Below are 15,500 nucleotides of genomic sequence, written 5' to 3' on the forward strand. Positions count from 1 at the left end.
CCAGGAAGATAGTAGTCATTGATGCTTGCATGTTTATAATTATTTAGTTGATATAGCAGCATTAATTGTGTGTGTGTGTCCTTTGCAGGCTATCCGTGTGTTCTTCATGCTGCGCTCGCTGTCCCTACAGCTGCAGGGAGAACCAGAAACTCAACTTCCTCTCACCCGACCAGAGGATCTCATCAAGACTGATGATGTGCTTGACCTCAGTAAGGCTTTTAGAGTCACATAAACCTGATGCTAAATGGGTTAGTTTTGCAATTTTAGCATTTAGTAGGGTTTTTTCCAACTCTGTATGAATGTCTTTCTTCTCCTGAACACAAAAGAAGATATTTTGAAGAATGTTGGTAACCAAACAGTTTCTGGTCCCCAGTGACTTCCATAGTTTTTTTTTTTTTCCATGCGATGGAAGTCAGTGGCTACCAGAAGCTGTTTGGTCCTCAAAAATTTTCAAAATATTTTTTGGAAGAAACTCAAGTTTGGAACAACTTGAGGGTGAGCAAATCATGACAGAAATTTTTGGGGTTAACTGTCTTTTTAGCTTGCAACAAAAATTATACATTTAAAGGGATAGTTCACCCAAAAATGAAAATTTGATGTTTATCTGCTTACCTCCAGGGCACCCAAGATGTAGGTGACTTTGTTTCTTTAGTAGAACACAAGTGAAGATTTTTAACTCAAACCGTTGCAGTCTGTCAGTCATATAATGGCAGTCAATGGGACCCATGGCTTTGAGAGTCAAAAAAACATACACAGACAAAACCAAATTAAACCCTGCTGCTCGTGACGATACATTGAGGTCTTAACACACTAAGCAATCGGTCTGTGCAAGAAACTAAACAGTATTTAAATCTTTTTTTTTATTTTTATTTTTTTTATTAACCTCTGATCCACCGCAATGTCCAACTGTCCTGAGCGTGTTCACAACAGCCAGCGGATCAGAGGTAAAAAATGATATAAATACTAACTTTCAAAGCCGTGGGTCCCATTGACTGCTATTATATGACTGACAGACTGAGTTAAAAACCTTTGTTTGTGTTCTGCTGAAGGAACAATGTCACCTTCAGTGCCCCCCAAAAGTTTGGAAACACCCCTGGCAAAGTGTGGTTTTGGATGATATCAGCATATTGTGAATCATCTTTGGGCAATCCTTCTGGAGCCTTGCAGTAATACATCAAGTCAATGTTTGAATAAACTGGCGGCTCTGATGCCCAAATAATGCAGATCTGTAATAGCTGCTAATGGTGAATATTTTGATGAATCAAAAATGTAACTATTTATGTAATAAAATATGTTTTTGTAGTTTGTATTGTCCCTTATCAGTGCAAAATTATCACAAAGGATCCATGCCAATATTGTCCAAAACCCCACTTTTCTAGGGCGTTTCCAAACTTTTAGAGGGCAGTGTACATCTTGGATGCCCTTGGGGTAAGCAGATAAACATCAAATTGTAATTTTTGGGTAAACTATCCCTTTAAGGACAGATTTATTTTTAGCATTTTTGCCTTTATTATTACAGTACAGTTTAGACATTATAGAAATCACATTTTATATAATAGACACGCCCACTCTTATAAGAAAAATAAGGGGGATTATGCACTTTTACGGAGTCTTGATTATTGTTCTAAAAACTAAATTTTTTACATATTTCACATTATTGCAGCACTTCTCTTCATAGTCCGTCTCAAACATGCTGTTAATCCCTGTTTCAATAAAACCCCTCCCTCCGAAATTAGAAATGTACTCTGGTTGGTTAGCTGGCCCAGTGCTTTGTGATTGGCGAACCGCTAAGAGCATGTTCTAGAAAAGTCATGGCCTCTACCATAACCACGAGTTTCCATCTGCTCAAATATTAACAACAGTGTCAATTTTGCCATACCATTTCAAGCCCGAATCAGATCCTGAGAATTTTTAGGATTGTTCAGAACATTTGCAAGCACAGATTTTACAGGAAGATTCAAAGTAGGTTCACCCCCTTTTTTGGATATTCCATTATTTAAATGAGTGACATTGTGACTTCACAGTTTCCAGAGGAAGTCCAAACGAGCCATTTGTTGTAGTTCTTGAAAAGTATTTCCTATTAAAGAGATCACTTCCCTTTGGATTGGACTTGGAGCTCTGTGACCTTTGAGATCTTTTTTATATATAAACAGCAACATTACACTTTAACTAAAGTTGAAAAAGTGAAAAAGCACTATCACTTAAAAATGACCCATAAAAGTAAGATTCAGTGACCTCTTATCACCCAACGTGGCCCAATGACGTTATTGTTGAGTCCTAGTTTACTTAACATTTATACTGTCTTAAATATGCTTAACTAACCTTCATTTTGTTTGCCTTTATGATTTTATAGCCAAAAATGTATGAATCCTACCTCACTCATAACATCCTGCCTTATCATCAGAAACATTACCTCTCAGTTTCATGTGAATCTTTGCGATAACTTGATAACAAACATCCACAGCTGAGCGATTCACATAAACTGAATTGTGTGCCAGCTCTTGTTTCTGTGGTATCAGATAAAGTGCAGTAAGATAAAGAAAGAAAAGCCCTTTGGTTGAGTTTTAATAGAAAAAGATCATGAAATCAATATATTTCTCATGAACTCCGACCATCTCCTTGGTTTTGAGTTCCATGTTAAGACCTTTCTCGTTGTATCTCACACTCAGTCACGAAGTGTTTACCACACATGATGAACTCACACTCTCGTCGCCTATGCACCTCTTTCATGCAATCTGTGGGTTTGCACTGTTAACCGATTTTCACTTCACCGTTGATGTGTTGCAAGACGAACTGAGCTAAAACGAAGCCCCTCGTCTTAGCTCAGTTTTTGTGTCCAGGTGTCCTAATTATCTCAGATCCTCTCACTTTGACAGGTAAGAGGGGGTGTGTGTGTGCAAAGACAACTGACTCAGACCTTCCACTGTCACTGAGGTCTTTGCTAGAGTTGGTGCAGCCATTGTGGGCAGCAGCCTTGAGCTCTTCCAGTATATCTGGCGTCTTAACAGTAAGGCTGCTTGAGAAGCACCTACAGCCTGGGTCAGAGAGTGGGCAGAACAAGCTCTGGAAGTGTGAGCAGGTGGGAGGAAGCTCAGATTTCAGCCAAAAGCAACCCACTTCAGCTTCCTGTCTCACAGCCGTTTGTGCATGAAAGGGTTAATGCACAAGGCATGACATCGGCTGACTGTTTTCACTCTGGGTTTGAACCGGTTTCATTGGGGAACTGCAATATTAGGTCAATTTAGTTTTACAAATTAAGTACAGTGGGGTCCAAATGTTTAAAAATCTAATTTACATGTGGAATAAATACAGTTTTGTTTTGATAATGTCAAAATCCTAATCATTTTAATTCATAATTAATTTGAAGTGTGAGACATTTGTTTTTAAAACATTAAATGAATCATTTGACTGAATAATTCGGATGAATTTGTGAACCATTTCAGTGTCTAAATCCAACAAGTGAGTCATTTTGAGTGTGAACAAATCCAATGAATCATTCAGACTAATCTGTGCAACCACTTCTTTGTTTTGACATTTTCAAAATCCTAAAAATGTTATGACATTAAATGAACTCTTGCTGGATAATATGATCATCAGATGTTTGTGGAGTTCATGGTGCTCACAATCTTCTGCATGTAAAGCAAAATGCGGATAAAATAAATACAAAAAATAATTTGCCGCTTTAGAATTATAAGGTTCTATCTGCATTCTGAGCACTTTTGAGATATTGAGCTTCAAAGTTTTCGAGTTCCATAGACCTCTGTAGAGAGAACCCTTTTTGTTTCCTAAAAAAAAAGGCCCAAAATGTATGCAGCACGAAAAGAAACATCACATAATGTAATGTAAATGATACCAAAATAAAAACCAAATTTCTCTCTAGTGGTTTCAGACTTTTTTGAGACTCCACTATATGTTTGCAAAGCATTTTACCACATAAAATCACATAACATTTTCCTATCTGGAAAATCTTTTGTACATCCCCCAGGTTCACAGTAACTTCAGTCTACAGCTGGTTAATCTTGCACCATCATGATTTGTGATAACATTGGCCTTTTTATGTGTCCTTTTTAATGTGAATCTTAGAATGGCTCATCACTGAGTGGATGGAACAAGCGTTTTGCTCTCAAATGACGAGCGCGACAGTCAGACAGATGGACAGATCGACCTGAGAACCTGACGTGCCACTGATCTGTGTTATTTTTAGACGTGCAGGAAATGATGCATGCACACAACACAGCAGATGCATCACAGTGCATTGTGTGAACTTGTGTGAAAACTTGCTGAGTATTTTCCACTCTTTCCTGTCGCTTTTTTAAAGAGCACATTAACTGCAAGAGCTGCATCTACATGTTCAAATGTACTTTGTGCCCTTCTTGGTTTCTTTTTTGCATGCATATACATAATTATTATTACACATGACATGTGAACACTTTCTGAGGAAGTTCTCAGAAAAGGTTTCTCACCTAAAACACTTAGTCACATGGTACTTTTGCATGTAACACCCAACCCCCACTTTGGTTGAGAGCTGAAATCTCTTCTATTAATTTGGGTTTTTTAAAATAGACATGCACGTTAAATTACACAGGATGTAACTCAGTATATTGATTTAGCTGGTGGTGTCTGGACGGTCTGGTTCAGTTATTCATATCCAGGGTTAGAGTGAGCAATTTGTCCTGCAGTAAACTTCATTTTTTATGTGCTAAAGGTTATTAATTAGTTGACACTTGATTCAGGATTCCCAAAGGTCATGTAATAGAAGGGAGTTTTTCTTTCTGGCAAAGAAATCTTAAAGGGATAATTTACCTAAAAATGATATTATGCAATCGTTTACTCATCCTTAAGTTTCTCCTAACCTGTATGAGGTTCCTTCTTCTTTTGAACACAAAAGAAGATATTTTGAAGAATATTCATAACCAAATAGTTGATGGCAGCCATTAACATCAAAACATCTCCTCTTGTGTTCAGCAGAAGAAATTTTTTTTTTTTACAGGTTATTTTGATAAGATTATTTTCAATTAATCAGTTCAGTTAATCAAGCAATATAAGTATAATCAAATCAATAAATTATATTTTAAAATATATCAACATAGAACACCATTACTGTAATAATATTTCAGAATATCATTTTTTTTCTGTATTTTTGATCAAGTAAATGCAGCCTTGATGAGCATATAAGAATTCTTTAAAAAACATTACAAATCTTCCTGATCCCAAACTTTTGTGTACTTAGCAAGGTTTCACAAAATAAAACTAAGCAAATAAAGTGTAATGATATTAATAAAAAGCATTACTCTTCCGCCAAACAATTAAATGTAGTTCCTTAGAAATGGTTGTGGTTGCCACAAAATGGTTGCCAAGCAACACACAGATGTAAACACAGGTGTATGTTTGTAGGGTAATTTACAACTGGTTCAAACACAGCTCAACCAATCAGAATCAAGTACCGGAACTATGCATTTTATAAACTTGTTTTTACAATCATTATCCAGTTATCAAAGTTACCAGCTATTTAAGTTCATCCAACAATGAAAATTCTGTCATTAATTACTCACTCTCATGTTGTTCCAAACCTGTAAGACCTTCATTCATCTTCAGAACACAAATTAAGGTATTTTTTATCCGAAAAAAATCCGAGAGCTTTCTGACCCTGCGTAGACAGCAACATGACTGACACGTTCAAGGCCCAGAAAGGCAGTAAGGAGATAGCTTAGATAATCCATGTGACATACATCAGCGGTTCAACCGCAATGTTATGAAGCTACAAAAATACTTTTTGTATGCAACGAAAACAAAAGTAACAACTTTATTCATCAATTTCCTCTCTTTCGTGTCAGTCTTTGGTGTGCGTTCACTACAGAAAGCTCTTGGATTTCATCAAAAATATCTTAATTTGTGTTCTGAAGATGAACAAAGGCCTGAGGGTGATTAATTAATAACAGAATTTAAATTTTTGGATAAACTGTCGCTTTAAAATCAACAGCAAGAAAGTAAATTTCTCTTAGAAAAGTCATTGAAATCTGCAGTATGTAGTATATATCAGAAAATGTATGTTTGTTACGTTTTGTTTTAACTATTGCTTAGTGATGACGATTACGAAAACAACTTCTTTAGAACAGATTCCTTTTAATGAATTGATGAACCTGGTTCACATGTATGTGTGAATGATTCATTACATTCGTTTGAATGACTTAATGATGTCACCTAGCTTCCACATAAGCGCTGCCATTTATAGACACTGAAGTGAGTGCTCTTTGTTCTGTTTCCTTTTTTAAAATACAACTTCCATCATAAATCAACCAACATAACCACATGTAACCAACTGTGAACCCTATCCTGATTGCCCTTAGGATACGAGATTCCACAGAGCTGGTGTGCATCATGGTATTTGTGGCTGTAAGAACGGAGAGCTACTGTGCCTTAGCTGTCTGCTTAACTAGTCAGGCAGTAACTACATAGAAGTGCGTATTCCTTGGTATAAGAGCAGGTCACTTTCCCCAGAGGCAACACAATTCTCTGTCATCACAGTTGGTGAAGAGTTAAAAGGAAGAGCAGCACTCACTCTTTCAGTTCTCAAGTAATTCCTCAACCCATCAGTGTGACTTCTAAGGAAGTTCAGAGCACAATAAGAAACTTGCACAAAGTCATAGTACCTCAGTTGTGACGATGCTGTTTCAGTTATTAGTAGTTTGGTTGGTCTACCTGAAACCAACTTCAAACGCTGATGACCTACCTCTCTTGTTTACCCCTCCCCTTCTTCCCCCACCCCCCTCTCCGCCCACCTGAGTAGCTGCGATGAACTGTGTAGGTCATGACTCACTGGAGTGTTTTTGAAAACTCCCGCATGTCTGAGTACAATCTGATTTCATGCCAAGTAAACACTCACTCAGTTACTGACTCTTTAATGTGATTGAATTCACCCTGCGCTGACATTTTCTGAACACTTTATAATAGGAAGTGCATGACTACATTTAGTCCTATGCTTTCTTTGGAAATAGATTAGGTGGTTGAATTGAGAATTTAATGCTAAATTTCCTGAAGCATGTGAACTGAGACTACTAATGCTACTAATGTGATAAATATTTGTACAAATTTGGAGTTGCTTTGATGGCTTGAAGTTGGAACACAGTGTTCCCATTCATAGTCTGAACTTTGACCTTTATGGCTTGTTTCTTTTTACTGATTATGTAAATCAGTACAATTCAAGTACCCTTGGAATTAACTATTCATTTTCAACCTTATGCTTCCCTTGCAGATAACAGTGATCTTATTGCTTGCATGGTGGTCAGTAAAGATGGGGTTCAAGCTCAGCGCTTCCTGGCTGTGGATGTGTACCAGATGAGTCTTGTGGAACCGGATTCGAAACGTCTTGGCTGGGGCGTTGTCAAGTTTGCAGGGCTTTTACAGGTCTGCTTTATTCCCACTCCTACATTCTCAAACGAAAATGTACACTTTGGCCACATTCTTGTCAGGAATGTGATGTTCAGCTCTGAAATGAAGTCCTCTATTAGGTTTATTTGCATATAACAAAGTAAGGTATATAAGGGCTTCTCTCAAAAACTAATTATAGGGCCCCAAGATTTCCATGATGCTTAAAATGCGTACAAAGTCATAAAAGGGGAATTTACTGTGTAACGTGGAACGTCACGGAACTTGTCAAAGTTTGGATAAATTAATCAAAAGTAGGTCATTACACTTGGAGAAGTTTACTTCCAGAACAAAAATCTACAGATATACTCACCCCCTTGTCATCCAAAATGTTCATGTCTTTCTTTCTTCAGTCGTAAAGAAATTGTTTTTTTGATGAAAACATTTAAGGATTTTTCTCCATATAGTGGACTTCTATGGTGCCCCAAGTTTGAATTTCCAAAATGCAGTTTAAATGCGGCTTCAAACGATCCTGAATGTGGTTGTAAACAATCCCAGCCGAGGAAGAAGGGTCTTATCTAGCAAAACAACCTTCTTCTTTTTTTTTATTACAGTTTTTCAATTATAAGACCCTTGTCTTGTTTTGCTCTGCCTCAACTCTGTGTATTCTGGTTTAAGGCAGTTAGGGTATGTCAAAAAACTCTCATCTCATTTTCTCCCTCAAATCAACCTAACCTATATCGCTATTTTACCTTTTTTGAGAGGGTGCTCGCTGCAGAGCCATATGGGAGGAGCTGGAGCTCCAGCTCCCCCTCGCTGGAGGTAATGGGTGGAGATAGACACCTAACCACACCCTAACCCTACCCCTTACCCTATCCCTAACCTTAACTCCACCCATTTGTTCACTCAGAGGTGGAGCTGGACATCAAGAGAGGTGGAGCTGGAGGCCATTTGGCTCTGCAGTGAGCAGTACTTGCCTTTTTTATTAACGGTGTTTGATCTTCTTTGCATATTCACTTTGCAAACACTAGGTCGGTACTTCTGCAGCATTGTAGGATGATTTTGAAATTATTTTTGAAGTTAAGGGAGAAAATAAGAGTTTTTTGACCTACCCGAACAGTTTTGAACCAGAGATTCACAAACTACTCATGCATATCACAGAGAGAGACAAGACGAGCATTTGAGGTTAAAAAGTATAGTAAAAAGTATATCAATTGTAATAAAAAAACAGATCATTTCGCTGGATAAGGACCTTTCCTTTCCTCTTTCCTCGGCTGTGATGGTTTACAGCCGCATTGAAGCTGTGTCTATGAATAAATGAATGACTCAGACATGCATTTTCATTTACTTCAGACGTACTGAAGCGTGCATGACGCTTGTGGTAAAACTAGCATCATATCATATACACACATAACTGTAAAGGTATTTACGACAACCAGTCCGCTTTTTGTGCCAGAAATATATTACTATTCAGTAAAATCTACAACTACTACTACTACTACTAAAATGAAACAAACATTCTGAGGAATAATCACATGTTTTAATTTAAATGGTAAATCCCCTTTGTTTGCCAAAAAATATGCCTTCATTTGATAAAGTAGAAAAATTTTCATGGTTTTAATTAATTTGACATACTTTACGATTAACAAGATTTATTTAGCCATTAAAATGGAGTTGAGAAATATTAAAAACTGATAAAACAGAATCCCCCCAAAAAAAAAAAAAAAGTGGTAACACTTTAGAATAGACAACACTTATATTATTAATAGTTAGTAAGGCAGTTGTTAAGTTTAGGTATTGGGTAGGATTAGGGATGTAGAATAAGGCATTAATATGTGCTTAATTAGTTCTAATAAATTGCTAAAATTTTAGTAATATGCATTCTAATAAGCAACTAGTTAAGAGACCGTAAAATAAAGTGTTACCAAAAAAGTATTTCATAGGACCCTAGAATTTAGAAAGTCTGGTTTTGGCTGTTAAGAGTTGCAAGCATAACTTGTATGCATGTTGCTGCTTTTTAAAATTTCCAAGGCTTAAAGCCACAATATGTAAGCTTTTTTTATTAAAATATCCAAAAATATATTTTGCTGATTTGTGTATTTACATTATCCCAAATGTTTCTAAGAATGTTTAAATCCAGAGAAATATGCAATTTTAACTATAGTGAAATGAACTGTGTCGTTGCGTTGCCTGCTAATGACGTCATACACCCTTAATTTTCAGTTTTTATTTTGTAGAAAACATGGAAACCCCAAAGATGCTTTAATATGTTATGCATTTTATTAGACAGGTGATGAACGCACAGAGTAGCATTATAACAGAACACACTCAAATGTATCTAGTTTGATAAAACAGCAATGCTTTTTCCTACATACACATGACTAGAAGAACCAGAAGCGGTCAACTATGGCATAATTAAAGCTCTGCTGCTTTCGAGCCGTGTGTTGCACTCATCCTTCATTAGCAATTGCTCCAGTGGCCTCGTTTCACGCCCACCACCCTGCTTCATATTACAGTGACCTTAATAAGTCTTTAATACATTAGCTCATCCATGAACATAATTTCTGCCCGAGCCCTGACGGATTGCATAGATTGCAACAACTCCCATGATTCCACACTCTATCACTGCGTCATCAAACTACAACTTTGGTTATTTGTTAGTTTTCAATACGCAACCTCTAGCGGGAAAAACTTGCATATTGTGCCTTTAATCCATAATGTAAATATCATTTGGTAATGTGTTGCTTCGTATCCTTTAGTGAGCTTTCTGACAACTTAAGATTTGTGAGTAAAACCTAATAGAATATGTAAATTACCACAAGGAAACGTGTTTGCCTACAGCAAGACTTAGTCTTAAGTGATTTCTTTCAGCTACTCATTAGCACAGCGATTATGAAATTAGGTGTAGCTGTTTAAGTAATTATTATTGCGGGGAATGATTACTTAGAAGACATTTCCCAAAAGACACTGAACGTTTTTACTGCATTTTAATCTGATGCGTATGTTCACAGGACATGCAGGTTTCAGGAGTAGAAGATGACAGCAGAGCTCTGAACATCATCATACACAAGCCCACGTCTAACCCTCACGCCAAGCCTGTGCCCATCCTGCAGGCTAACTTCATTTTTGCAGATCACATTCGCTGCATCATCGCCAAGCAGCGACTAGCCAAGGGCCGCATCCAGGCCAGACGCATGAAAATGCAGCGGATAGCAGGTCAGGTCTCGACTCCTCAGCAGTTATAAATTCCCTTGAAGCCAAAGCCATAATCTGTTTTTACAGCAGCTTGTATCTTCTGTTTATAAATGGTACTTTCTCAGACTTCCCAGCTGTTGTGCAACATTAGATGAATGGATGAATGGGGTCATTTGAGTTGGACTTTAGTTATACTTTAACTGGCCAGAATAACTATTCCGAATTAATGGATGCCAGGTGCAATAAGTTTAATTGTACTGATTCCCAGAGACATGGAATTTCCCTTTAGCTTGAATTTTTATCCTGTTACTATTTAGTTTTAATGTGTAGCTGGAGAAAAATAAATCTATGTTTCCATCGCACAATTTATTTATTTTTTCTGCTCATGTTATCTTTCTTTTCCCTTCTTTCTATAAACAATCATCCTGCAGCTCTATTGGACCTTCCTGTTCAGCCTTCCACAGAGGTGCTGGGCTTCAGCCAACCGTCTGTTGCTTCATCTCTGCCTTTCCGTTTTTATGACCAGTCCAGACGTGGCCCAGCTTTCGCATCTGTAGATAAAGTTCCAGGTAAATGTGTGAACGATTGAGGAGGAAATCACAAACAATTACGAGACCCGTTGTTATTCACATTTCTTGAGCAGCAAATAAGCATATTTTTAACGATTTGAATGATTCTGAAGGAGCATGTGACACTGAAGACTGCAGAAATGATGCTGAAAATTCAGCTTTGCCATCACAGGAATGAATTACATTTTTAAATATATTAAAATTAAAAGCTTTTTTAGGTGCAATATTTCACAGTATTACAGTTCACCGTCTTTTTGATCAAATAAATGTAGTCTTGATGAGCATTAAAAAAAACCATAAAAAAGAGCTTTTTAACAGTAGTTTAGTTTGTCATTTCATTTCATTTGTTAATCAAAATTACAACAAAACACAGTTTGACAGTTAAACTTTTTGCTAAGTTCTAGTATATATAATTTCTGTAGTAAATGTAAAAATGAAAAATGAAATGTCCAGTCCACTTTCGGTTGCAGTTTTTGCTGCTGTATAAATTCTTCTGGATAATTTGATGGTAAATGAGTTATGAGGCAAGGTCTTATTGTAAAATTTCTGTTTTATAGAAAAAAGCTCACAACATCAGAGGTTTCTGTTTCTGTTACAGTATAAGATATATTTAATAAGTTTTGAAACATTTACCTCTTTTGCATTTTGTATTTCTGAAAGGGACTTGCTCACTCACTTCTCTCTATGCACAGAAATTTGACTAATTCTCAACCATTGCATGTCCTAATTTAGTTTTCCCCAGAATTTCTCTAGTGCTTTTCTCAGTTACAGTTCTGTTTTGTCTGAAAAAGGTTTCTAGGTAATACTTCCTCTCCACCAGCTGTGATTCTGAGCAGTAATGATAATTCAACCCTTATTTAGGCTTATGGTTCCAGAACAGTGGGTGATTGACAAACTAATGTGGTTTAATGTGTATTTAAGTGTGATGACTAAAAAAAAAAAAAAAAAAAAATATATATATATATATATATATATATATATATATATATATATATTTAGTCATCACACTTAAATACACATTAAACCATATATTATATATATATATTATATTATATTATGCATATTAATATATTATAACCCTAACTGTATAGGGTTTCTAAAGGATCATGTGACTGGAGTAATGGTGCTAAAAATTCAGCTTTGAAATCACGGAAAAAAAAAACATTTAAAAATATATTCAAATAGAAATAGATGATTTTACAGTTTTTGCTGCACTTTGGATCAAATAAATGGAGGCTTGGTGAGCCTGCTTTTAAAAAAAACTGTGAGACTTCTTTAAAAAAACATAAAACATCTTACTGTTCAAAAACTTTGGACTGGTAGTGGGGGTTTTTTTGTATTGTATTGTATTGTATTTTTAATTTTTTTTCATCACACTTAAATACACATTATAGATAAATTGTATTGATTTTTTTCTCCCCAAAAGCCCCGTAACCAAATCTCTCAATATTTACAAAATGTATCAATACTTTCAGATTTGGGTAGGATTGTGATGGTTCTCAATTTCACAAAAGTGAGTTCTCTGTATAGGGAAATGGATGACTAATAGCTGTCTCTCAGTCCCTTTTGATGACGTGTTGTTGGTTCAGGTAAAAGAGATTGTGGTTCCCAGAACTCTTGGTTTGGTGCCAAGTGTTTTCAAAAGCCTGGTCTGTTCATTGTCTGCCATTGGATCATGTTACAGTCATTTAGTAATTAAGGTAATTTCTACCAAAATGTGGGAATGTGATAAATTAATCTTTAAATAATAGGCAACTAAAGGTGTGTATTCGTGACCTGTTTATTTGTATTATTTTCTAATTGGATAGAGATTGAAGGTCATTATTGATCACAGAGAGGTAATAACCAGACTCGAACTGGCACTTTTTGCAATCGCTAAGCCGCAGTTCCACCTTGTTTTTGTCAGTAACCAAGTTTGATACACAAAGTATGCCAGAACATTTAGTGACACTAGTTCTGTCATTGTCTAAGCGATTTGCATGTGCCCGTGTGTTTGCTTTCCAGGTTTTGCAGTTGCTCACGTTGCCCAGCACAACCCCACATCAACCTCCTCCACCTTCCCTCCTTCTAGTGGCCCCAACGGCCCCTCTGACTCTGTCACAGCCAGCAGCGCATCCACACACACCATCACACCGAGTCAAACAGGTAACACACACACTCACATACACCACTCCCTTCTCTAATTTTGCTTAACCACCCTATTTTACTACCAACTGCTTAACTGAAATACCAACACTTCATACGCGCTGCTAAATATCATATCCAGGGTCCAAAATTAATTTTAGCCACACTGGTCAATGACAAATGTGACCCTGGACCACAAATCCAGTCATAAAGGTACATTTTTTGAAAGTTTTGATATATTTGCGGTAGGAAATTTACAAAATATCTTCATGGAAACTGATCTTTACATAATATCCTAATGATTTTTGGCATAAAAGAAAAATCTGTCATTTTGACCCATACAACATATTGGCTATTGCTACAAATATACCCGTGCTACTTAAGACTGCTTTTGTGGTCCAGAGTCACAAATAGTCACTTTAATGAGAACTTTTTTTGCTGGCCATGAAAAATATTTTTTGTCATTTTGCTGCATTTTCAATGCAGTTCATTGCATCAGGCAGTCACCAAACAATGATTTTGTTCCCTGTATTTTTATATCTGTGTTTTACGCATTTCCACAGAACTGAAATAAGATCAGAAGTTTTATAAATAATTGCATTGTGATTTACATTCATGCATTTGGCAGATGCTTTTATCTGGAGCGACTTGCGTTGCATTCAAGGTATACATTTTAGCAGTTTAATGCTGGGAATCAAACCCATTACTTTGCCGTTGGTAGCGTATTTATTTAGCGCTTGGCGAGTGTTCATTTTGGATCCTGCCGATATCGCAGTCTCGCTTTTACAGTGTCAGTTTTATTGCCGCAACCCTATAAATGCCTAAAGATTATGAACTGCTTCTGCAGTATTATATATGTAGTGAATAAAGATGACAGACCAGTACACACCAGGGACAATAACAATTATGATAACTATAAATATAACGTTTTAGCTTTCTAGGGAAGTCCACTCCACAGCTATAACAGTAATGACAGAGAAACAATTTCGCTGGAATTTTTAAAAAAATGTTCTTCCCAGCTCAAGCATTTAAAATAGCAGACAAGATAACTAAAGCATTTACATGTAATAAACAGCATTATCATCTGTAGATGTGCACACTAATATTGTTATCTTTGTAGTTATCATTCTTGGTTTGTTAAGACCATGTTCAAAGCCTCTTAGCTCATTCACTCTTATTTTCTTCAAGTGCATGTAAACAGGGTGGAATGTTTTTCATGTTGACTTCATCCTTTTGAGCACTTGTTAGGGTGCCAGTGCTATCAAATTTAGCAAGACCCAAATTCTCTGGTAAGCTGTGGTCAAGGAGATGTTTAAATGGAAGGCTATTATATGACTACCAGCTAAACATTCCTTCAAATGGCCTCTTAGGAATTGATTGCTGGGTAGAATAAGAGTCACTGAGGGTCTTTGTTCATCTCTAAAGGTCTGTGTAGCTTCTGGTTGCTCTATCTATCGCTGCCTCCTACACTGCATCTGTTAGCACATCGCTGGTGGTCAGGTGTGGTTTTGGAAAGACCTGAAAGCGCACAAAGTCTTCACACCACAAGAGCCTAGGACCCATTCTGGTGGCTGATTCTCTGAACAGAAGAGTGGAGTCTTGTGGCCTCTGTGAAGTCTCCTACAGATTTCTGTCTTGTGGCGGGGGTGTTTAACTAATACGGTCATGGGCTTTTTTTGTTTCTTTCGCTATGTATCTCTGTTCCTTCTATTCTCTGAATCACTGTGATGATCTGTTTTGAAATACAGTGACCTTTTAGGGCTGTCTGAGGTGAAACTGTCCATAGCATTTAATAATCACTCTGAGTTCTTTGGACAAACAGTCTTCTGAAGTCACTGAAATAAGTTGACACCCGAGTGCTGCAATGCGAGCTGACCACATTTATTGTTAGTTAATGCCTTGTGGGGCGGCACATCTTTGTAGAGAAGTTCTTAGAAACAGCAGCGGCAGTAGCAGATGACGTATTATTTTGAAGGTGTGGATTTGTGGTGAGACATCCATTTCTCCTTCGCTCTCTGTCATAACAGACATGTACCACATAGTGGTTGCACATATTCAACCTGCATAGAGTTAAAGTCAACAGGAAATCCATCTGACCCTTTTTACTTTCATAAAGTGCATTACTAGTCTTATAGAGTGCAACAATGGGGTTCCAGTAGTAAAAACTTATAAGCCTTTTGAGTGGTATATGCATTTGTTGAGCCATCTGTTTGCATCATTTCGACTGCTTTTTAATAGAGACCTATT

At 36.8% G+C, this 15,500-nt stretch overlaps 1 protein-coding gene across 4 annotated transcripts in view; it reads left to right on the top strand.

Annotated features, from left to right (window-relative positions):
* The window catches only part of clec16a (C-type lectin domain containing 16A), a 65,509-nt gene that overhangs the window by 43,168 nt on the left and 6,841 nt on the right, over positions 1–15,500 (top strand). For all 4 annotated transcript variants that reach the window (XM_073841235.1, XM_073841252.1, XM_073841244.1 and 1 more), the window contains exons 18-22: positions 89–209; positions 7,253–7,404; positions 10,377–10,581; positions 10,992–11,129; positions 13,134–13,274. In XM_073841235.1, the coding sequence (XP_073697336.1) occupies positions 89–209; positions 7,253–7,404; positions 10,377–10,581; positions 10,992–11,129; positions 13,134–13,274 (757 nt within the window). The remainder of the gene's footprint in view (positions 1–88; positions 210–7,252; positions 7,405–10,376; positions 10,582–10,991; positions 11,130–13,133; positions 13,275–15,500) is intronic.

The sequence above is a fragment of the Garra rufa genome, chromosome 1 (assembly GCF_049309525.1).
Source record: "Garra rufa chromosome 1, GarRuf1.0, whole genome shotgun sequence".
In the NCBI taxonomy this organism is placed as follows: domain Eukaryota; kingdom Metazoa; phylum Chordata; class Actinopteri; order Cypriniformes; family Cyprinidae; genus Garra; species Garra rufa.